This window comes from Phocoena phocoena, chromosome 19 (assembly GCF_963924675.1).
Source record: "Phocoena phocoena chromosome 19, mPhoPho1.1, whole genome shotgun sequence".
NCBI lineage: Eukaryota > Metazoa > Chordata > Mammalia > Artiodactyla > Phocoenidae > Phocoena > Phocoena phocoena.
The window spans coordinates 50,860,348-50,882,834 of NC_089237.1; the positions used below are offsets into that span (position 1 = coordinate 50,860,348).

The following is a 22,487-nucleotide window of genomic DNA, read 5'->3' on the forward strand; positions in this document are numbered from 1 at the left end:
ACCTCCTCTTTCCCCACCACTGACGAGGGAGAACAAAAGGGGGAGGGGAGCAACACAAAGAAAAATCCAGTTCAGTTTGGTGGTTTTCTCTTTATTGATGTGCCTCCTACCTTCCCCCCACAATTTCAGTCCCTTCCATCTACCCCCAAAAAAGAAGGTAGTGAAAAGAAGGGATTGTTGGGGTTCTGAGCCCCTTGGGCAGTTAGGGAAAAGAAACCAAAACAATCACCAGATGTGACACAGATTGACAGTCAAGAAGTCTAAAGCAGAATGGGAAAGGTGGTAAAGGGGAAGAATGGAGAAAGAGTGGGTACTAGAGGCCATCTCCCACATTAACTCTTGTGTTTAAAGGGGCTGGAAGAGAGTCTCAAACATTAGGAAGTGCAGGTCCTGAAAAAGGGAGGTGGTGTTTGACCCTCAAGGAGGAGCAGGTCAAGGAAGGGGGGCCACCTCTCTCTTTGTAGAATGGGACCCCCCACCTTAGGGACAGCAGCTTCACACACCATAGACACTTTCGTCACTGTAGGCAATGTATAGAAAGAAGTCTTCTTCATGGTGTTCCTGGGGTGAAAGCAGAAAGTAACAGTGTTCAGGCAACTGGGCCTTAGTTACTTGAACCACCCACCACCGGGACAGATTCTTCCAAAACCATTCTTTTTGACTCTCCCTCTCACTTGCTCCAGGCCCTAGACGCTGAACAGTATTATTCTAGCCAACAGTCTTGGGCAAAAAGACCTCACACTGTTCTCTGCTGCCTTGGAACAGGAAGGGGCCTGAGGAGAGTCTGGATCACAACAGTTGCTCCAGATCACTATTCTCTCTTCTTTCTACTCCCACAGCCCTGTCCAAATCCCCAACCCAGGACTATGTGGAAATTTTAAGAGCAAATATAAAATTGAGAGCTAAGTAAGCCAGTTTGGTCCAAGAATTGCTGACTTAAAACTTTTTGCCTCTCAAGCGCTTCCAACTCCTCTCCAAAGCCTCCACTTCTTCCCAGGCACCATACCTGGTATAGCTGACCCATCGTGGCACTGGTGGGTGGAATGACATTGTTGACAAAGAAAAACAAGGCATCCTCAGCTCGGAGATGAATTCGCTTCCGGATCAAGAAGTAGAACTGACCAACTGCCAAAGATACAAGGCCTGATAAAGTCAGAGATCACAAATGCCCTCAAAAGAACACCTTCTATGTGGAGCCTCCTCCCACAGAGACTGCGCTCCCACCCCCCAGGACGCAAACCCGGGTATTGGGTCAGATTCCCACCTGTAAGATCAGAAGGCACCAGATATTTCTTTTTGTCCAGGTCTCCTATCCGAGCTTTGGGAGCCTTTTCTACTATCACCTGTTAAAGCGAAGGTTAAAATTAGGAGACATTAGGTATATAGCCCGACAGCTCCACCTGTCAAGAACTCAAACAACAACATTCCTAGCACCCACACCTACCCCAGACTCATTTCTCTTTGTCTCTGAACACGCGGCGCAGCCCTGAGTAGGGATTCTGACCCCACTGACTCAAATTCACCTAAACATCCAGGATCCCTAAACAGGGCGTCATAACAAACCGTTATTTTAATCATAAGCGGATGACCTGTCTGGGCCGACTACAGCTTCAATTTCAAAAACCCCATGTGAAGCTCAGACTGTCAAACGCCCCACAGCTTCCCACATGAATCTCAAGGTCTGTCTCTCGCGTCTACATCCTCTCACCCCCAGCTCTACCGCTACCCCACTCCTTTCACCTCCGGTCCCAGGGACAGCAGTTTCGGGCTCGTTCCCAACCCCGCCACAGCCGGCAGCCTGAGGCCCGCGCTGCGGGTCCCGGACTCAAGCCCGGGCTGTGGCGTCAGCGCCAGCGCCCCGCACCCTCGGCCCTGGCTACTGTCCTCACCGGGACCCGGTCCGGGTATTTCTTTCGGATCTTCTCGCCCTCAGAGCGGCGCTTCTCGAACGGATGCTCCTCTTTATACACGAACTTCATCCTCCCGGGAACCGGGCTGGACCGGGCTGGGCTGAGGGAACCCGGGGGGGGGGCCGGGACGGGGGGCGGTGGCGACGGCGGCGACGCGCGGGCGGATTCGGCGGAGCGATCCCGGGACTTGGGCCACTTCCCTATTCACCAACCCCGCCCCCGACCAGCAGGAGCCTCCCCGCCTGCTATGTTACGCCGCTAGCGCAACGGCCCTAACGCCACTAGCGTAGCACCACCTACCGACCGCCACCCCCACGCCGTCAGTGCAATAGCTCTGGAATCAACTTGGAGGCTACGCACGCGGCGTAGGAAAGACTGTTGGCTTTTGCTATCGTCGAAAGTAATTGAAAACCCATTTTCCGAGTTTCCCCCAGGAAGGTAACGATGAAAATGGCTGGAAGATGGTAACCGTAATTTGAGACTTGGCTCTCCAAAAGTTCTTTTCGGAAATAACGTACAGGAAAAAGAGCAGGTAATTATAAGGAGAGCTATTCACGAAACGTGTTGGTACGTTGAAGGCGGCCGTTGACACCAAAACAAAGTAGTACCCAAGCGGAGGCAGTGGTCTCCGGAAATAGAGGGCAAAAACGAAACGTATGTTTGGAGAGACGCACGGAACGCTTAGGTTCCAGGGGTGAGTGGACCAATAGGGACTAGAGAGGAGGTCCGAAAAGTAAGGACTACGTCAGCGCGGAAGAATACTGCACTGTGTGCACCCGAGAATCATGTGATCTCGGAGAAGGGCGGGGCGTCACGTGGCGGGTGCGAGGAAGTAGAGCCGGCTTAGGCTTCGGGGAGGAAAGCGCTGGGGCGGTGTAGCCCCGGTGCTCGGCCGGCCCGCCGGTGGCGTGGAGCAACCCGCCCCCCCCTCCTCCTGCCCCACCCCGCTCAGGGGCAGCGTCTGCTTAGCTTGTTCACGTCAACCCCCTAGACGAAATGCTGGCTTTGCCGGCGCCCAGGTCTCTCCTTTCATTTCTCCGTCCTACCGCACTGAAGCTCCCGTTCCCTCAGGACACACAGTTGTCCTTTCACTCCCCGACAGGGCGCCCATCCTGTCACTAAGTCCCTTCCCACCAGGGAAAGCTAACATTACACCATTCCCCCTACCCCTCGGGTCTACAGCAGCCTCTTTTCCTTCTGCCTAGGGGACAGGGTGGGTGTGAACAAAGACCCCTCCCTTCATTTCCCAAAACCCCAGAGAAGGACCTAGGGCAGCCTTGGTTTTAAAGTTATAATGCATGGTTTAAAAGAGAGAAAAGAAAAAAAAAGAGAGAAAGCTGGTTACAGGTCTGAGGGAATCTAGGAAGAAGGGAAAATAGAAAGTAAGGGAGGGGACAAGTTTGGGGAAAATCCAGTGGCCCAAAATCCCAGTTTCCCACCCACAACCCAGCCCTTGGAGTGAAGAATTAGATCAGTTTTGTACAAGAGTTTTTAAAAAAACAAATCACAACAAAGCTGGCTTGGCTTCTCTTTGAGCCTCCCGGATTACCGAATGTCTGTCTCCCACTCTGGCCAGTCCTGTCTCTCCACCAGACACTGTTGCGGCTCTCCTAGGCCTCCGCTTATGTCCCAGTCTGGGGTTTCCAGGGAGTGCGAACACGAAGTTAGAGTGAGGCTGCTTGAGAATCTGGCCCTTGTGTCCATCCAGACTCCATATGGAGTGCAGGGCTCCCAGGGCAGAGAGGGGTAGGAGGGGCAGACCCTGCCCAGGCAGTCCTCACCAGTGGACAGGGCACCAGACGGCATCCCGAGGGCTCACCCTCCCTTTCCCCCCCACCCCAACTCAGGTGGAGGGGGAGCAGCTGTCACCAGAGCCTATGTTGGTGAAGGTTTCGGCTCAGCACAGAACGAACATCAGCGGTGAACCTGGGACAACAATAACTTGCATTGGTAGAGTCCTTATGTTGATATCCTCACACTAGTGTAAGGCAGCCTCACGGAAGACGTGGGGTGGAAAGGATCACCGTTTTCACATGAGACAGGTTCAGTTTGCCCAAAACCCAAAGGCTAAAAGTGATGAGTTTTAAAAAGACCTTGTTCAAAAGTAATATTCTTAAGGGAAAAGAGATAAGTAAAACAGGACAAACTTTTATTCCTTCTTGGGATCCCCCACCCGCTTCTCTCCTCAGAAATCTAAGTGTCTAGCTTCCCTTACCTGAGGGCATCCAGCATCGGAAGCAGGTTGAGAAGGGCGGTATCGCTGGGGTCACTGAACCAGGATTTGATGGGGATGGCATTGTCTAGAGTGGGTGAAAAGGCACATGAGAAGAAACAAAGGATTCAAGAGAGACAGGGTGTTTTTCCTTTTATTTGGGGGTGGGTTTCATTACTTTAAAATACATACGCCCCCAAACTGAATGACCTAAGTAAAACCTCGATTTATTCTTCAAAATAAAATTTTAATCACCGTATTTCATACTAGGGCGAGGCTTCTAGTCAAACTTACTGCCTTGTGTGTTACCTGAAGCAATTTGATATGAGAAATCTGATTTATGAAATGGATATGGCGGGGCGGGGAACATCTCATTTAAAAGAGAAACAACTTGCATCCTGACCTACTGTAAACCAGGGAATCCCAGCTCCATGCATTCAAAATACCTACTCAGAACCACTTCCTAGTCCTGCCAGACTCACCACCGTCCCCTGTACCTGGATGGCTCCTGTAAGCCCCTGGGGAGTTATCCAGGATCACAATGCTGGAGAGGTCACTGTGGACCACAGAAAGGTCCTTGATGTAGCTGCCCAATTCCAAAGTGCAGTGCTGGAAGGCAGGGTGAGCTGGTCATCAAAAGGAGACTCGCCCTCTGTGATTGCTCCCCCAATCCCAACAGTGCCCACAGGCAGCCAGTTCTCACAAAAGGGATTATACAGTATGCCTCCCCCACACCCTCAGAAGGTTCCATTCCAGGGCAGTTGCCTCAAACTCAGGCCCCTCCCTGATGGCCTGCCTCCCAAGCCTCACTCTTAGGCCTGGACGCTAGCCCCTTACCTGTCTGTAGTATCTCCTCTTGAGAATGCTCCTGCTGTTATCCAGTTTATCTGCCACAGCAGAGCCGTAAATTTCCATGCTTGCTGTGAACACCACCAGCTCGTACCACTGGCTCACCTGAAAGAGATTGGAGAAGAGGAAGGTGTCAGAAAAGATGATCATTCAGACGTATAGATCCCTTTTACTAAGACTCTAGCAGAGTCCTTCAGGACTTCCAACAACACTGAATGTCTCTGAGGACACAAAATTCTGAAACTGTCCTCAAACTCAGGAGTCTTAGGCACCATACACCCTTAAGATTCACAGATGCAAGAACAAAAGAGTGGGAAGGGGCTTCCCTGGTGGCACAGTGGTTGAGAGTCCGCCTGCTGATGCAGGGGACGCGGGTTCGTGCCCCGGTCCGGGAGGATCCCACATATCGCGGAGCGGCTAGGCCTGTGGGCCATGGCCGCTGGGCCTGTGCTCCGCAACAAGAGAGGCCGCAGCAAAGGCCCGCGTACCGCAAAAAAAAAAAAAAAAAAAAAAAAGAGCGGGAAGGCTGTGGAAGAATAGAATTGCATCAGCAAAACAAATGAACCCAAACTATCGAAAGCCATTCTCTGAGCATCCTACAACCTCCCCTCTCGAAAACTGCCCTTACCCATTTCTCCTGATCCCTTACTTCCTCCAAATCCTCTAAATTCCCAGAGCCCTAAAACCACTGCTTCATCACAGAGCTGCCTTCAGCTTCTGCAAACTCACCACTTCCAAGAAGAAATCCACATGAGGCCTCTTATGTACAAAAAACCGGACGGGATGTTTGTCTATTACCACCTGTAGAGGAACACAGCAGGGCTGGGAGAAGTCCTGAGCACCACAACATAGGCCTAAAGGACACCCCCCACCCTCCCACTGCCTGCTTCCCTCCTTCAGGCTGCCAGAGGACACAGCCAGGGATGAGATGCTCTGGGACTGGCAAAGAATTGAGCAGAATAACAGACGTAACCATTCCATTACTTCCCAGCCCCACACACCTTAAGAATGAAGTCAGGAGGCGTTCCAGGCCGGACTGTAGGCCTCAGGACCCCATCATGATGGGAGTGAATAAGTGTCTCATCCAGATCCAGCACCAGGATCTTCCTCTTCACCTGGCCTGAACCACAACGGGAAGGGGTAACACCAACCAACCTCCAGCCAAGACCTTGAACCCTACCTCAGCTAGGGTTCCTCCCAGTCAGCATACTCACTTAGCCGATTCCGGGACACAGGAGATAAGGGAAGGATGTCATATCGAACAGTTTGGTACTGAATTACCTAGGAATAGCAAGAGAGAGGTTTAGAACTCTTGACAAGGAAATCTTCCCCACTAGTAATAGAAAGCACGTGTTGAACATTTACCATACACTGGGCATAGTGTAATTTAGGGTTGTTTCTTTAATCCTCAGAACAACCCTAATAATAACAATATCATCTACGTCTTAAGGACGAAGAAACCAAGGCTTGGAGAAGTTAAATACTTTGCCTAAGACCCCACAGCTAGGAATTGTCTTATTTAGCAGTTTGCCCCTCCAGTTAGAATGAAAGCAAGGATTTTGTCTCAATCGTGGCTGTATTCCTAGAACACTATAGCAGGGGTGGTCACTTACATTAGAATCAATGAAATGGTGGAGGCAGGATTGTACCTGTGCAGTCTGATCCAAGAACGTGCCCTCTTAACCATGATGTTATCCTGCTACATGGAACAAAGAAATGCGTGGCCCTCCCCACCTCCACCTCAAGAATTCTCTGTGACACCTCTCATCACCTCCTGTTGGGAGCTGAGGGCCTCAGATTCCTTAGTGGACAGGGCGTAGGAGTCAGGAGGGGAGGTCCTTGGGTCACTAAGGGGAACAGAGAATGAGGGAATCCAGGGGTTGTCAGGTCAGCTAAGTTCCTCTGGCTGGGGGCCACCAGGCCTATTTTAACCAGCCACCTGTCCATTTCTGTCTCTACTAGCCAAGTCACAAGTTGTAGAGAACCTCAGCCCTCTGAACAGCCTCCTTATCCTGGTACCCAGGGCAAGGCAGAGAACACTGGAAAGCCCCACTCACCAGGCAGACCGATAGAGTATCAAGAAGGCCAGAGTGAAGTAAGGGCTGTGAGTGGGAGGTGAGGAAGGGACAAGGACGTCACCATCTCGGCCTTCCAGCTTCTCCAAGCCTTCTCTAGAGGCTCCTGTTTCCAGCACTCAAATCTCTCCCATGCAAAGCTTGGCAATTCCCTCCTCTGCTCTTTTCTTCTAAGCACAGTCCGTCCCTAGGCCCCAAGCCTCACGAACCAGGCTCTCCAAGTGCAAACCAAAGGGCTCTCTCCCCCTAATCCCAAGGCATGTGCCCTTCTTTTCTCTCGGGGCTGCGATGAGGGCTGCAACAGCTCGGGTGTCCTGCCCTGCTATCTCGGGTTGCACATGCTGGGCATGTAGGGAATGCTCTAAGCATCTGCCAGAAAGGGGGTGGGGGGAGAAACCAGATTGGAAAGGAAGGAAGGGAAGACAAAAGGCTGTGGGGTCAGTGCTGCCCAGAGGAGAGCAATTTTGCAAGGAACCAGTCTCTTCATGGGCTGGAGCCCATCCCTGCACCCAGAACAGAAAACTGCTATGTTAGGGGAAGAAGGGGAGATGCTCGGAGCAAGGCCAGGAAGAGAGGACAGCAGCTAACACGTAAGGAAAATCCCAGGAGCTAGTCCCCCACACATCTCCGTATCTCTGACCCGATTCTTCTTGGCTCCTAACCCTTATCTCAGGGAAACAGCCCTGCCTACAACCATGACCACCCTGAAACCATCCTCACCCTAAACCCTAAATCAGGAAGTGGAAGGAGTGGAGTAGTAAAGGAGACACTGAATCCAAGGCCATTCCCCAAATTAGTAAGTCAACCACCACTACCACTCAGGGCTTTCTGGAAGTTCCTTGACCTAGGCAGCCCCTACCCGGTTTTATTCCTTCATGTTTTATTGAGGTATGCCAGAGTACAGACTGGAGACCCTCTGCACCCCAGCTCACTGAATCCTCCCCAGACTCCTTCAGAGGATTCTCCCCCGTGATGGTGAGAACACAGAGCACATTAAATGATGTTAGCCTAAGGAGGTTTGACCTTGGAGAAAAGCTATGGGGGAGGAAACCCAGAGATACACTCCCCACAGTATCCCTCACAATGCTGGGGTCTCCTGGAGAAACAATCTGAGAAGCGTGCCCTCAGAGTCAAACCTTAAACTGACAAGCACCGCCTTCTGATAGGGACACCAAAACTTTAATGTGCTCCCTTCCACAACTAAAGATGCCAATGATAAATGCATCTTTTTTAGTCTCAAAGTCTTAATAAACCCAAATATTCACACTCACACTATGAAATGAGTTTTCAGGACCTTTTTGGAAGAGTTCCCTTAATTTGAACTGCAGGGGTTTCTCCTTCACACCCAGGGCTTTTCCCACGTTCCCATCCTTGTTGGTGACATACGCCCCCCCACCCACCCCCACCCTTGGCACATGAGCCTGTCTCTCCCTTGTTATGAGACCAAACACACACGGAGGTTCCAAATAATAGGAGGGTCTTTCACAAACCCACATCTACAGACCTGCTGCCATCAAACAGGTGTTCCCCGCCCCTCGGCTTCTTTAGCAACAACTCTAGCTTTCTTAAAGAGCACCCCACCCATCACCCTAGCCCCCAAGAGTTGCCAAATCCTTTTCCCATCTAGCCCCCCTCCACCATCTCGGTTCTACTACAAGGGTCTTCCTCTTCCCCGTCCCACCCCATGCCCAGCGACGGGTACTCTAATTCTCTAGCGATAAAAGCTGCCGCCGGGGCTCAGTCTCTAGGCCCAAAGAGCGGCCCGAGACTTTCCAAAAACCCTCGAGCACCGCTGACAGAGGTCCCCACCACCACCAGCGCCCACCCAGGCTCACCGTGCGGATCTGCCTCCGCAAAAGGTAAATGAAGAAGCTCCAGAGCTTGGCGGCGAAGGCCACGAACGTGCGCAGCCCCAGCAGACACTGCGTCCGCATCATCCCGATGACCCCGGCACCGCCGGCCCCGGGGCCCCCGCGGCCCAGCTCCGCCAGCCCCCCGGGGGCAGCCCCCCGCCACCGGGAGGGGGAACGGGGGCCCCGAGTGGCAGGAGAGGCTGCAGAGAGGGGCACGGAGCGGGCGGCTCAGAAAGCCACCCACGACGAGGGGAAAGCCCAGCGGAACGGGGAGCTGGGGGACAGGCGTGGGCAGCCCGCGGGGGCCCACATGGGCGGGGAGTGGCACGGACGAATTCGCGGAGGTTGCGGGCCGAGACAGGTCGGGCTACGATGGGGTCCTCCGAGACCAGGAGGGAAGGGGATGGAGAATTGGGGGAGGGGGCTGTGGGGGAGGGGGCTAGGGAGAAGGGAGGGAGGGAGAAGGAAGGGGGAGGGGAAGGGGGAAGCGGAGGGTGGCCCGCTGCGCAGGCGCGCTAGGGGGCTGCCCGCGGGAAAGGGGCGGGCGGGGGCAGCGGCGGGCGCAGGGCCGCAGTGGCGGCGAACGGACCGGCTGAGCCAAGGAGTCGGGAAGGAGGGGAGGGGGAGCCGAAGGGCGCGGATGGCTGGACTGGAGCGGCCTCCCCCTCCCCGAGGTCGGGGGTGCTTCAGCCGCTAGGAAGCGGGGTTGCAGCCTCTGCAGCTGGATTTCCCACTCTGACAGGCGCCATTTTACCGCCCAAAGGCCTCCCTCCTTCTTTCTTCCCCCCTCCTCTTCCCCTCTGACACTACTTCCGGTGGTGACGTGTATTCGCTTCACCGGGGCTGAAGTTCCCCCTACTCTGTCTTCAGGGGTGGGGATAAGGAAAGTGGAGCGTGCTCCGAACAAGGCCCCAGTATCGCGCATGCGCGGAGGGTGGTGCTGGGGCGGGGCCTAGGGCAAAGCAGGCCCGCCTCGAATTGCATGGGCGGGGCGGAGTGACGTCACGTGCGCCAGAGGCTCCGACGGTCGGGCGGGCTTGCGCGGCCACTTGCCCCTCCCACAGACAACTGCCCCAACGGCTCTTCCCGCCCTAGTCACGGTAAAAATGTAGAGAGGGGCGTCGTCCCTGCATCTGTGCACCAGGGCTCAGGAGGGGTCGATCCCCGTGAGCCTTCCTGGGATAGTAAACCTAAGCACCACTCACGCCAGGTTACGCCAGGTCTTAGTGGTGGGAGAGATCGTGGATGCCCCGCCCCTTCCATGTGGAGGGGCGTGGCAACGGGTAGTGACGCCATCAGAGGGCGTCCGAAGAGGGACGCGACGCATTTTGGAGATGCTGGAGTCGCTCTTGGCTGTTGGTGGCCTGGTGCTGCTGCGGGGTGAGGGTCACAGACACAGGAGCAGGGCCCAAGGGGCGGAAGTGGAGAGGAAGGGCCGTGGGTAAGAGGCCAGGGGTGGAGGTCGTTACCGGTTCGCGAATGCAAAAACCTCAGTGTTCTCAGGCTGTTTTTCCGTTCCTCGCTCTCCCCAGACTCCGTGGAGTGGGAGGGGCGCAGCCTCTTGAAGGCGCTTATCAAGAAATCTGCACTGTGGTGAGTATCCCGCAGTGTCTCGCTGTCCTACCCGAGAAGGGAGCCTGGGCCCCACTCTTTGACACTCCCCCTCATCTCTGCCTCAGTGGGGAGCAAGTCCACATCCTGGGCTGTGAAGTGAGCGAAGAAGAGTTTCGTGAAGGTTTTGACTCCAATATCAACAGCCGGTAAGTACAAATTGGAAGAGATTTCATTGAATTTGGGACCTCTGTTGCTGAGGAACTCCACTTCCAGCAACAGGGGCAAACCTGATGTGTAGTAGCAGCTACTTATTCATCGAATGGATATGGGTTTTTCAAGAGGTAGGAATTAGTAAGAGGAATGATGAAGAGTGGTATCTGGAGAATCCAAAGCAGGGACCATAGAAGATGAGAGGAACAGAGTAATAAAAGGCCGACAGTACAGGTTAGCACTAGAGGCTGGACTGGAGGACAAGAATAAACGTGTTCTGCCTTTTGAGTTATTAAGAATCTGGTGATCAACATGCATCAGCACTAACTGCAGGGTACGTAGGGACTTGTCCTACAGGCAGAAGGAACAGTTTATGCAAAATTAGAGAGGTATGGAAGGCATACCTGTTCATGGGAGATGGAAGAGCTTCCTGAGGTCAGACAGAGAGAGGTACCTGGTAGTAAAAGGTTTTACAGAGCACAAAAAGGAATATTTGGGAGGAGAGTGATAACATCATACTTGTTAGAAATACTCGTCCAGTGACCACAGTGTGGAGAATGGGTTAGGAGGGGGCAGCCAGGAGATAGGGATACCAGGTGGGAAGGCTGTTGCAGTAATGCAGGTTCACTCAGATGTATAAGTACCGGTTAAGAACTAGTTGTGAACCAGGAGCTGAGCTAGGCTAGAGTAGCGAATGAAGCCGACATGATTCCTGTTCCAGTGAATCTTAGAGAATAGTGGTAGGAGGCGACAGAGGCCTGGCTAAAGACAGTGGCAGTAGGGATGGAGAGTTTAGGACAAATGTAAAAGGGCTTTAGCAGGTAGAATTTCCAGGGCTTAACAGACTGATGTGGGGTAGAGGAAAGCAGCCAGATCAGGAGGTGCCTGAATCCACCTATGTTGGGTGGTTAAGAAAGATTACTTCCTGGTCTGGTTAGCTAAGTGGATAATAAGTTTACACCTGTCTGTTGAGCCCTAATTTTGTATCAGCTGTTATAGTAGCGGTGATGCTGTAAAGATGGCATTCACAAGAGAAGCAGAAGATAGAAAGGAGATGTCTGGGAACAAGTTCTACCACTGTGAAGCTTTCCCAGAATTTCTAGTCCATGCCAGTCTTTTCCTGAATCGCTATGTAATCTGTAGTTAGTACCTCAGGACTTGATTCTTGACCTTCTCTAAGCTGTCCTACAGGCAGGAACCATGTCTCAGGTCCTCTCTTTTCTCTTTATCCATTCGAGAATGATACACTTTAGGCATCACTTAGTGCTGTGCTGTCAGGAGGTTGGTATTCCTATTTTATAAATGAAGAAACCGAGTCTTACAGAGGTGAAGTAACGTATCAGTTAGGTGACCTTGGACAGGTAGAACCAAGCTTGCAGCTCAGGGCTGTCTGATGCCAAAGTCTGTGCTCTCAATTACCGTATTCTACTTCTCAGTAAAAACTTTTCACTAATGTTTAGGATATTAGTGAAAATTGAGAAACAGCCACAAAGATCAGAAGCTGAATTTGGAGATTAGGGGGAGGGGCAGTAGGATCATGCCTTTCCGTTTCCCTTTGCAGGCTGGTTTACCATGACCTCTTTAGAGACCCTCTCAACTGGTCAGAGACTGGGGAAACCCTTCCTGGGGGTCCCCTGGAAGCCTTGAGGGCCCTGTGCAGGAGGACACATCCTGGCCCTGTCACCATTGCTCTCGATTCCCTCAGCTGGCTGCTGCTTCACCTTCCCTGCACCACACTCTGCCAGACTCTGCACACTCTGAGCCATCAGGACTCCTGCCGTGGTGAGACTCCTCCTTCATTTCTTCCCACCATAAATTCCCCCTGCCAAGGGATGTGCCCCTTTCCACCGTAACAGGAAACATATCAGGGATCTCCAATTGGACTTTCTTCCATCTCTTTAGCCTTTATTCTAGTTCTTGGTTTCTTCATAATGCTATCTAATTACTCTTTTTTTTCTTTTCCAAGTTTTTTTTCCCCTCATTCATTCATTCAACAAACATACGCATACATACACTGTATCAGGCACAGTTCTAGATAATGGAAAAATAAAGGCTAACTGTAGTCAGGTCCTTGCCTTCCAGGAGCTCAAAATTCCGTAAAAGTATAGACAAGTAAACCAGCAATTACTAGACAGTCTGATAAGGACCATGATGATAAAGGAACGTGCACAGAGTACCTTAAGGAAGGAATGTCTTGAAGAGCAAGGGCCATTTTGTCCAGCTGGGGGCATTGGGACTAGCCCTAAAGTACAGTGGGTACTAGAATGGGCTTTAGAGTCAGATACCCAGCTCGGTATGCAGGTGCTTGGTCTCACAGTGCTTCTGTTTCCTCAGTAAAAGCCAAGGAAGGAGGGAGTTTATAGTATGAAGATGAACCACTTGGAATTGCTTTTTTTGTAGTCAGATATGATCAAATGTCAGCAATTTCATACAGTCCAACCTAAAAATGCAAGTATTTAGTGCGGTGCCTGATGCTTTGTAAATGCTGCTAAAAAGGGAGGGAAGGAAAGAGGGGATCTAAGGCACTGACTGGGATCTTGGCAAGTTCCTGACACTGCAGATGGTTCAGCGTGTAAGAGATGAGGCTGGAAAACAAGCGAAGAACAGATGCTGAAAGTGTGGATTCCATCCTGAAGGCCTTGAAGCGCTCCTGTGGATTGAGGTCAGAGCAGTGCCTTGATTCAATGTGCATTGGAATAAGAAAGTGTTTTAAAGGTGAGGGCTGAAAGAGGTCAGAGCAGGGCAGTGACACTGGCCGAGGTCAGTCAGGATCCTGGCAGAGCTCTGAGGGAACGTGGCCCTCTCCTTCCTTTTTTCCTCTTCACTATTTGATCCCAGGCCTCCCCTGAATGCTCCCTACTGCCCTTCGTGCACCACCTTCCTTGTCCCTCTCCAGGTGACAGCTCCCCAGGAGAGCAGGTGCATGTGCTGAGCCTGCTTCATGAAGAGCTTCACGGCCCAGGCCCCTTGGGAGTGCTGAGCAGCCTTGCTCAGACCGAGGTGACCCTGAGCGGTGCGCTGGGCCAGGCCTCAGCCCACATCCTCTATCGGAGGCCCCAACAGCGCCCGACCCACCAGGTCAGAAGCACAGGAGAACTGGAGGTTGGGGTCAGAGCAATAAAACGGCTGATGTGATGGAGCACTTCCCTAGGCTCTCGTGGTTTGAGCATTGCCCTCGTTGTATCTCCACAGCTGCCCTGTGAGGTAGATTGTTTTATTATCCCCATTCTGTAGCCTGGAAAGCTTGGATCCTGTGAGCTTAACCAATGAAAGACACTGCCTTCCAGGAGATGAAAAAGGAGAACAAGAGCTAGAAGCAGCCAGTTACATAAGTGGCTGGGAGCTGGGGCGGCAGGTCCTGGTTTTCTGGTTTGCTCAGTAAGATGAAAAAAACCTTCTTAATACTCTTCTTTCTTCTCCCCAGACTCAGTGGTTCTCCATCCTTCCTGACTTCAGCCTGGAGCTCCAAGGGGGGCCGCCCCTAGAGCCCCAGCCTTACCCAGATCCTCGTGTTCCCTCGGTATCTAAGAGAGCCAGGGCCAGAACAAGGGGATGCAGCTTGGAGTCTGGAAAAAGGAGAGAGGGGGATAAAGACTGCAGAGGTTGGGGGTGGGGTCGGGGACTTCAGTGATGGGGCAGAGTGGCAGCATCCTTTGTCTCTACAGATGGACCCCACGACTCATTTGACTTTTAACCTTCGCCTGTCCAAGAAAGAGAGAGAAGCCAAAGATAGCCTGACCCTGCCCTTCCAGTTCAGCTCAGAAAAGTAAGGTTGGGGCCTCACTGCCCGGGTCCCTGAGCTGAGCCCAGCATCTGGGCCGAAGAGGTGGGGCAACAGCAGGTTGTTGATTAACCTCTTAGACTTTATAGGGGCTGAAGTCCACTTCCAGAGGCACATCTGGGGAGGAGTTCTCTACCCACCCAAACCCCAGCAATGGCAAAGGTCCTTTATGTCTTTTTTGTCTCCGTTAGAGCCTTGGGTCCCAGCTCCACAGATACCCCTAGAGTAATCTGGGCCTGGGTTGAGCCAGACCAGACCCTGGGGAAGCGGCCCTGTCTCCAGGCAGTGGTGCTAAGAGGATAGGAAGCTAGATGGGTATGGTAGAGGCAGGTTAATAAAGGCTTAGTAGATGCCTGTTGTCCTGTGCCCAGTGGCAGGTGAAGCAAGACTTCGGCAGGATCCTTGCCCTCAAGCTGCTAAGAACTTAGGCTATTACGAGAGCGGTATAGGAGTGTCTACCCTGTACCAGGTGGTGCTTCCGTGCTAACTAAACGAGGTCACACAAAGGGACTTAGACCAAGAAAACATGGAGGCCAAAGAGGGAGTCACTGCCACAAGGAAAGAGGGTATCCAGACATGACCCATTACCCACCCTCACCAGCACCAATCTCCCTTTATGTCTTCTCAGACAGCAGGCGCTACTGTGCCGTGGGCTGGGCCAGGCTACCAGCCACATTTTCTATGAGCCAGATGCTTACGATGACCTGGACCAAGAAGACCCAGATGATGACCTAGATGTTTAACTGGCCAGGAGATGTGACTAGACTGTAATTGGAGGAAGAGGGAGACCTTGGGCCCATAACCATCCTTCCATTGTTTGCACTGGCCTTAGCCTGTCTCTGCCCCATCTTTGTTCCCTGTATCTGTGGAGGCCGTGCCCTGTGACCCATGAGCCAGGGAGCAGCTTCCAGTGAGGAGAGAAAGTGGAATGGGGGCATAAGGGAAGGTGACACCCCCCCCAAGCCTAATAAAATCTTAATTTTTAAATTAAAAACAAAAGCTATTTGGTTGCTATTTAAGCAAGAGTTGCGAGTGGATAGGATTGGAGGCTGGGAGGGGATGAGGGAAGCCAAGAACATGAGTTGTTTAGAGTCAATAGTCAAAAGTGTTGGGGACTGCATGACTGAAATGGTGGAGCTGGGACACCCTTGCACACCATTGGTGCTCAATAAATGTTTCTTTAACTGAAGTAAGTACACTTTAGGTTCTGCAAGGATCTGGGCTGCAAGAAAGCAGATGCCCCAAGGGAAAAAAGTCTACTTTCCAAAACATATTTTTATTACTGTACAAAAAGCACACCCTCCCCCTTTTTGTCTCCCTGCCACCCAACACCCCAGGGAACTGTACATGGTGTGCTGGGCTAGAGTGACCGCAGGCTTCTGCTCGGCACCCTGCCCACGGGTTGAGCTGTCTGCCCCCGGTCCTTTCAGATGTCTGGGGGCACCTCTAGGCTGCCAGGCTGGGGTAAGGGCATTCCCAGCTTACACGTACTCCTTGGCAGAGTTGGGCTTAGGGTAGGAGCGGGGTGCACGGTACCCAACTTTGCTCTCACTCCCAGGACAGGAGCAAGAGAGCAGTGCACCTCCCAGGAGGACCAGAGCGGACCCTGCCCAACCAATGAAGATGGCAGGACCAAACTCATACCTGTGGAGAGAGAATTGGGGTCAGAAACCCTGGCCTGCCTCTTCCGACCCCAGACCCCTTAGGAGGCAGGGCTCCCTTACTTACTTAACATTCATGGGGACCAACGGGTTGTAAAAGTCTGTGACAATCTGGTGGCCATACCAGGAGCAAGCTATCAAGGCAGCAAGACCTGGAGAAAGAATGAGGATTGAGATATTGTGAGCTCCCTGCAAACCAGCACCGTGCCCACCCTTACCCCTCCAGGATGGGCAAGAAGAGAGTACTTGGGCCCACCTTGGACTTGTTGCTCACCTGCCAAGATGAAAATGATGCCTCCGGCCATGGCTGTACGGGCCTTCTTCACTTTGTCGTCCCCCCCACAGTTTGTACACTTCATGCCCATCGTGGCCACGAACGTGGCCAGGAAGCCCAGCACCAGGGAGACCACCATTAGGGCTCGGGTGGCCTGCAAGGCCGCTGCAGGAAAGGGGGAAGGATGCTGTCCTTGATGGAAATGCCAGCGGCCCTCGGATGGCTCCCGCCTCTGAGTCGCCGGCTGCACCCACTCGCCGCAGGCCTGGGGCCCCCTCGACGCCCAAGTCCCGGGCCAGAGCGGGTGGATCCCGCCCCCTCCCGACTCCGCGGGCCTTCCCACTCCGCCCCGCCCTCTCGGCTCTAGGATCCGCCCGGGGCGCCAGGGTTTCGACGAAACTGCCTCGGGGAGGGGAAAGGGTACATCGAAGAGGAACCGAGGTGGTAGCCTGAGCCCCGGAAGCGGTGGTCGGAGCCCCGACGCCGCCCGCAGATCCCAGCCCTCGTCCCAGCTCTGACCCCACTATCGAGGCCACGGTTTGTGGCTTCGGCTAATCTGCCGATAAGATTAGAAGCCGCAGGCGGCGCCCCAGGATTGACGGTGCACGACTCCTCGGCCCTCGGTCCGACCCCGCGGGCCCCAACCCAACTCCGAGGCCTCCAGCCCGCGCCGCCTTTTGTCAGAGAAAAGAGCGGGAGATGGCGGAGGCCGTGGCCTCCTCGGGGTGGGGGGAGGGGAAGGCCCCGCCCCGGCCCCAGGACTCGGCTTCCCGGGAGGTGCTTGGGCCGCCGGCCGCCAAGCCCGAAGACTAGGCCGGTCCGCAGGCGAAGAGGGGCGCAGCCGGCCCCGGAGGCGCGCACGTGCAGCCCCAGAATCTCGGCCCGCGGCGTCCCCAGCCCGACCGCTTCCGCTTCCTCCTCTCCGCCCGCCCTCGCTGGCAACCCAGGGCGTCGGGCCGTGTGGCCTGGGGCCGGGGCCCGCGCCCACCACGCGACCTCGGCCCTGGACGCGTCCGCCCCGTCAGTCCCGCGGCCTTACCAGGCAGGGCGAGCACCGAGTCGTACATTTTGCAGCTCATCATGCCCGTGCTCTGCGTGACGCAGTCCATCCACAGCCCCTTGTACATGGCCTGGGCGGTGATGATGTTGTCGCCGGCGTACGAGCTCACCTGCCACTGCGGGATGGCGGTGCACGCCACCAGGCCCACCCAGCCCAGTAGAGCCATGGAAAAGCCCAGCAGCTGCAGGCCCGAATTGGCCATTTCCTCCCTCAGAAAAGACGGGAGGCGCCTGGCTGGCGAGTTTTGTCACCCAAAGAGGCTAAAAAGTTTTTGGCCGAGTGCTTGCAAATCTTGTCACCGAAGTAAACACAAATCTACCCCTCCGGCGGGGCGAGGATCTCACAGCAGAGGGAACAGGACTGGTGGCCGACAAAAGCAATCCGCGAAGACCCGGCAGTTCCCTTCGGCGCTCGGCGACCCTTCCCAAACAAAAGGTGGAGGGGCCGTGTGGGCGCGGTCCCGGGTGCTGGAAGTCCCCAGAGTATCCTGGGCTGTCGGCCCAAGGCTGCTGTGCGATGAGAGGTCGCTCAGCGGTGAGCGGGCAGGTGCGGGCGGACAGGTGAGGCGCACCTGAGTATATGTAGGTCGTCGGGGGCGCGCCCCCGCGGGCACCGGGAGCGCGAGGCGGGGAGGGACCGGAGGGGCGGCCGAGGATGACCTGACGTCACCGAAGGGACACTCACCTGAGCCGGAAGTTCTGGCCCCCACCCCTCCTGGCCCAGGTGAGGAGGAAGAAACTTGAGCACCAGGGTCACGCCCCTTCACTTGCCGGGCTCGGACCGCCGGAGGGGAGGAGGCGGAGTCTTCTCGGGAGTCCCAAGCTCCGAGTAAGCCCCTCTGGACCGGAGGTCCCTCGGGCACCAGGATGTCCCTTCCCCTCTCCCCGACAGGTGCTCTAAGAGCGCGGCGGAGCCGGAGCTGGGGGGATGCCCCAGGCCTGCCTTGGCTCCACCTTTCCCCCACGCAGGGACTCTCGGGTTCTACTCTGGGCGCTCTTTGTCCCGCCCTACTTTCGCCCCAACCCTCTGCTCTTTTTCTCTTTTCCTAGCCGATCCCACCTTCAAGGGCTCTGGCTCCAATCCCGCAGAACTCCCCACTTCAGCAGCCTTATTGGAGTCTCCACCGCCAAAGCCACCTACCTCCTAGCACCCACCCACCCCTTGCCGCTGTCGCCCTCCAACAGACACCCGGCTTCCAGGCATGGCGCCCCAACACCCCCCATCTCCTTGGCCCCCTATTCCGATCCCTGCTTGACATGACTTAATGGCGGGGCCGTTGGCACCCCACCTCCCAGCGTTCACTATCCCATCCCGCCTCAAGGGTCCTTGTAGCAGAAGGAAGAAACCGCTGAGGCCAGAAGCCAGCAGAGGGTGGGAGCAAGGTAAAGCCAGGGTCAGAGTCTTGGCCACACCCATCATTCCCCTCCCTTGGAGTCTTTCCAACTTGTCCTCCACCTTTCCTTCTTCCTCCTCCCCCAGCCCTGCACACATTTCTCTCCCTCATTCTGAGCCTGGACCTGACCCTTTATGTGCCCTCTCCCACCCTCTCACCATTCTGTCCTCCAGAACACCTGGCTCTAATGTAGCCTTTGATTCAGCCCTCAGATTGCCACCTCACCCTCAGGTTTCTTCTCTCACTCTCCCCGAGCTATGTATGGCCCCATCCTTTCTCCACACATCTCCTCCAAGCACCCCCCATTTATTCATTCTTCCCTCATCTGTTATCATCTCCCCTTCCTGTCTTTTCCGCTTCCTATTTTACTTCCTACTCTTTTGGTCTACCTTTTTGCCCTATCTCCAGCCCCCTTGGAGCCCAGCATCACCAAGTAGCCTTTCTTTGCATCTTCCTGAGTGCACATCGCTGCCATCCCCTTGTCCAGTTTCCTCCCAATCTTCCTCTCCTCCAACCTCCTGACACCGCTCAGGCTCACACACCTTTCTTACTCTGTCTCTCTCATTGAATTTTTCTCTCTCCTTTTTTCACCTCAACTCTCTCACATTTCCCATCTTTGCTCCTCCCTCTCAAACATTTCTCTGTAAGTCTTTCCTTCTTTTATTCAATAAAAATATTAAAGCGTCCTTCATGCTCAGCTAATTAACCTGCTTTTCTATAAAATGCAGACTTTAATGAACTCTTTTTTTTTTTTTTGCAGTACGCGGGCCTCTCACTGCCGTGGCCTCTCCCGTTGCAGAGCACAGGCTCCGGACACGCAGGCTCAGCGGCCATGGCCCACGGACCCAGCCGCTCCACGGCATGTGGGATCTTTCCGGACCGGGGCACGAACCCGTGTCCCCTGCATCGGCAGGCGGACTCTCAACCACTGCGCCACCAGGGAAGCCCTAATGAACTCTTTATTATTCATTTTAATTTTTCTACCTTTTGATTAATGGTGAGGTTCTTTTTTTTTTTTTTCAGGTGCTTTCCAGCTCAGAAATTCCATGTTTCTCATTACGTAAGTATATCCAGTTCCCCTCCAAGTTAAGAGCATCTCAGGCCAAGCCACCATCACCTCTTGCCTGGACACTGCAACTGCCTCCAAACTAATCTCCCTGCTTCCCTCCTGGTCCTTCTAAAATCTGTTCTCCGGAAGTGACTTTTTTTCCCCCAAATAAACTTAAATCTTGTCACTTCCTGTTTAAAATCCTTAAAACTTCCAATGGCACACTTTTGCTCCTATTGCTGCACTGGATTTGGCAAATAAATGCCACACTGTGGCTTACCAGACTGTGCGTCAGCCACACTTCCTGAACTGTGCTATGTGCCTTCCCACAACAGTGCCTTTGCACTCTGTTCTCTATGCCTGGGTGCTCGTCTCCATCTACCCCACCCAACCTCCCTCTACCTTGCTAACCGACTCATCCTTCAGCTCTCAGCTCAAATATTACTTCTCCTGGGAAGCCTGGCTTGACTACCCCATCCCAGGCTGAGTCAGATCACCTGCTGAATGCTCTCAGCGCTACACGTACTTTACTTTCAAAGCTCTTATCATGGTTAGAAACTATTTACCTTGTGTGATTATTTACTCAGTGTCAGTCTCCCCACTGTTAGGTTCCAAGAGGGCAGAGATGTGTCTGAATTTTATCACCAATAAATAGTTGATGAATGAATGATTAAATTGCAAATTAACAAGATTTTCGTCCACTTGTTTGACAAGTAGAAATTTTCTGAGTCCCTATGTAATGTACCAGGCACCATGCTTGACACGGGGGCTACAGCTATAAACAAGAGGACACTGCAGACTTCCCTGGTGGTCCAGTGGTTAAGACTCTGCGCTTCCACTACAGGGGCCACGAGTTCAATCCCTCGTCAGGGAAGTTCTGAATGCCAGGCAGTGCAGCCAAAGAGAAGAAAAACAAAAAACAAGAGGACACTGCACTCAGGTAACTTAGATTCTAGAGGGAGGAAGCTGGCAATAAAGACATAAAACTGGTGCATGTTTTGAAGGCAGTAAAATAGGGTAATGTGTTGGATGAGGTTGGGTCCACTCCAGAGTGAGGTCAGGGAGACCTTTCTAGGAAGGGACTGTTAAATAATGAGCCAGCCAGGGGAGAACCATATTATAGGTAGAGGGAACAGCAAGTGCTAAGACCCTGTGTCGATTGTCCCTTTGAGACTTGTTGTATTAACTTAAAGCAGGATCTCTCAACCTCGGCACTGTTAATACTTGGGGCCAGATAATTCTTTATTATGGGTGACTGTCCTGGGCATCATAGTATATTTAACAGCACCCTTTACTTCCACTGATTTGATGCCAGTAGAACCCTCCCCAACGCCCCAGTGTGACAATCAAAAATGTCTCCAGAATAAACAACAAGGTCCTGCTGTATAGCACAGGGAACCATATTCAATATCCTGTAATAAACCATAATGGAAAAGAATGTGTGTGTGTGTGTATTTGAATCACTTTGCTGTACAGCAGAAATGAACACAACATTGTAAATCAACTACACTTCAATAAAATAAAATTTTTAAAAATGTCTCCAGACATTGCCAGATGTCCCAGTGAGGGGGTGAGCAAAATTGGTCCCAGTTAAGAACCACTGATTTAAAGTGTGACCAGTCAGCATCACTGTGGATTTTTTGCTCTAGTAGCCTTCAAGTAAAGAGTTGGGTCCAAGGAGCAAGTGGATGGATGGCTGGAATTAATCAGGATTTGGATTTTGCTAAAAAGAGAGAGAAGCGGGAGTTCCCTGGTGGACTAGTGGTTAGGATTCTGGGCTTTCACTGGTGTAGCCTGGGTTCAATCCCTCGTCAGGGAACTGAGAATCCAAAATAAAAGAAAAAAAAAAAAACACAGAGAGAGAAGGGATTTTAAAGTATTTGCATGAGAGTGATTATGTGCTAGATCATGGATATAAATTGGGTATAAAAGAGAGTAAACATAAAAAGGAGTCAGTGTCGGTGGATAGTGAAAAACTGATTGGGTCAATGATTTCAAGGTCTCCATGAAGTGAAAGGAGTAGGGATACGTGAGTAGATGACCCGGAAGGCTAGGAGGTGATCATAAGAGGTGCAAGGCTTGAATTCCAGAAACTGGGAGAGGGTGTTTTAGGAGATGACAGAGCCATGAGTAGGGGCCTGAGGGTGGGCTGAAGAGAAAGGTCGCTGGAGAGGAGACTGAAGGGTGAGAGACTGTAAGTCGGTGGAGTACCCTGGTGGGCTTTGAAGTCAACAGCAATGATGATGAGAACATAGGTGTAAAGAGGAAGACGATGAGCCAGGTGCTAAAGTTGTCAGTGAATGTGGGTGAAGGATCAGGCTGGAAGACCCCAGCAACAGTTAGAGGTAGTGGGCAATTTACTTCCAGAGATGAACGTCATAGGAGCAGAGGATTTTGAAGGATGAAGGAAGAATAATGGTCTAAAGTAGCATTGAGGATCAATACTCCCAGCTCCAGACCCTGAGGTATATGAAGTAGGACCAAAAATAGGCCTTTATTAAAAGGGCTGCTGGGACTTCTCTGGCAGTCCAGTGGTTAAGACTCCGTGCTTCCACTGCAAGGGATGCAGGTTTGATCCCTGGTTGGGGAGCTAAGATCCCATGTGCC

At 53.0% G+C, this 22,487-nt stretch overlaps 4 protein-coding genes across 4 annotated transcripts; 1 reads left to right on the forward strand and 3 right to left on the reverse strand.

Annotated features, from left to right (window-relative positions):
* Positions 1-65: 65 nt before the first annotated feature.
* On the reverse strand, positions 66-2,110 carry GABARAP (GABA type A receptor-associated protein). Its single transcript, XM_065896657.1, has 4 exons — positions 1,890-2,110; positions 1,265-1,343; positions 1,007-1,125; positions 66-561 (listed from the first exon to the last, which is right to left on the reverse strand). The coding sequence occupies exons 1-4, from the start codon at positions 1,977-1,979 to the stop codon at positions 496-498; spliced, it is 354 nt and encodes a 117-aa protein (XP_065752729.1). The 5' UTR covers positions 1,980-2,110; the 3' UTR covers positions 66-495.
* A 1,077-nt stretch (positions 2,111-3,187) lies between these two features.
* On the reverse strand, positions 3,188-9,334 carry CTDNEP1 (CTD nuclear envelope phosphatase 1). The gene is made up of 8 exons (XM_065897493.1): positions 8,882-9,334; positions 6,186-6,252; positions 5,973-6,091; positions 5,701-5,772; positions 4,960-5,076; positions 4,620-4,731; positions 4,126-4,210; positions 3,188-3,836 (listed from the first exon to the last, which is right to left on the reverse strand). The coding sequence occupies exons 1-8, from the start codon at positions 8,981-8,983 to the stop codon at positions 3,776-3,778; spliced, it is 735 nt and encodes a 244-aa protein (XP_065753565.1). The 5' UTR covers positions 8,984-9,334; the 3' UTR covers positions 3,188-3,775.
* An 857-nt stretch (positions 9,335-10,191) lies between these two features.
* ELP5 (elongator acetyltransferase complex subunit 5) lies at positions 10,192-15,187 on the forward strand. The gene is made up of 8 exons (XM_065897501.1): positions 10,192-10,279; positions 10,432-10,492; positions 10,579-10,659; positions 12,225-12,445; positions 13,560-13,741; positions 14,088-14,183; positions 14,329-14,429; positions 15,073-15,187. Exons 1-8 carry the CDS (start codon positions 10,234-10,236, stop codon positions 15,185-15,187), a joined length of 903 nt encoding a protein of 300 aa, XP_065753573.1. The 5' UTR covers positions 10,192-10,233.
* Positions 15,188-15,701: 514 nt separating this feature from the next.
* Positions 15,702-18,024, reverse strand: CLDN7 (claudin 7). The gene is made up of 4 exons (XM_065896642.1): positions 17,419-18,024; positions 16,380-16,544; positions 16,173-16,257; positions 15,702-16,088 (listed from the first exon to the last, which is right to left on the reverse strand). Exons 1-4 carry the CDS (start codon positions 17,639-17,641, stop codon positions 15,926-15,928), a joined length of 636 nt encoding a protein of 211 aa, XP_065752714.1. The 5' UTR covers positions 17,642-18,024; the 3' UTR covers positions 15,702-15,925.
* Positions 18,025-22,487: the final 4,463 nt, after the last annotated feature.

Excerpts from the sequence above, each read along its gene's own strand:
- CTDNEP1 (XM_065897493.1), bottom strand. The coding sequence starts at position 8,983 with ATGATGCGGACGCAGTGTCTGCTGGGGCTGCGCACGTTCGTGGCCTTC. Across the intron at positions 4,211-4,619 it reads GGCTTACAGGAGCCATCCAG|ACAATGCCATCCCCATCAAA; the intron begins GTACAGGGGACG and ends CACCCACTCTAG. Across the intron at positions 3,837-4,125 it reads CCGATGCTGGATGCCCTCAG|GTTCACCGCTGATGTTCGTT; the intron begins GTAAGGGAAGCT and ends TTGTTGTCCCAG.
- ELP5 (XM_065897501.1), top strand. The coding sequence starts at position 10,234 with ATGCTGGAGTCGCTCTTGGCTGTTGGTGGCCTGGTGCTGCTGCGGG. Across the intron at positions 10,493-10,578 it reads ATCAAGAAATCTGCACTGTG|TGGGGAGCAAGTCCACATCC; the intron begins GTGAGTATCCCG and ends TCTCTGCCTCAG. Across the intron at positions 13,742-14,087 it reads AACAGCGCCCGACCCACCAG|ACTCAGTGGTTCTCCATCCT; the intron begins GTCAGAAGCACA and ends TCTTCTCCCCAG.
- GABARAP (XM_065896657.1), bottom strand. The coding sequence starts at position 1,979 with ATGAAGTTCGTGTATAAAGAGGAGCATCCGTTCGAGAAGCGCCGCTCT. Across the intron at positions 1,344-1,889 it reads AATACCCGGACCGGGTCCCG|GTGATAGTAGAAAAGGCTCC; the intron begins GTGAGGACAGTA and ends TCGCTTTAACAG. Across the intron at positions 562-1,006 it reads CGATGGGTCAGCTATACCAG|GAACACCATGAAGAAGACTT; the intron begins GTATGGTGCCTG and ends CTTTCACCCCAG.
- CLDN7 (XM_065896642.1), bottom strand. The coding sequence starts at position 17,641 with ATGGCCAATTCGGGCCTGCAGCTGCTGGGCTTTTCCATGGCTCTACTG. Across the intron at positions 16,545-17,418 it reads CTCGGTGCTCGCCCTGCCTG|CGGCCTTGCAGGCCACCCGA; the intron begins GTAAGGCCGCGG and ends CCTTTCCTGCAG. Across the intron at positions 16,089-16,172 it reads TTGGTCCCCATGAATGTTAA|GTATGAGTTTGGTCCTGCCA; the intron begins GTAAGTAAGGGA and ends CTCTCTCCACAG.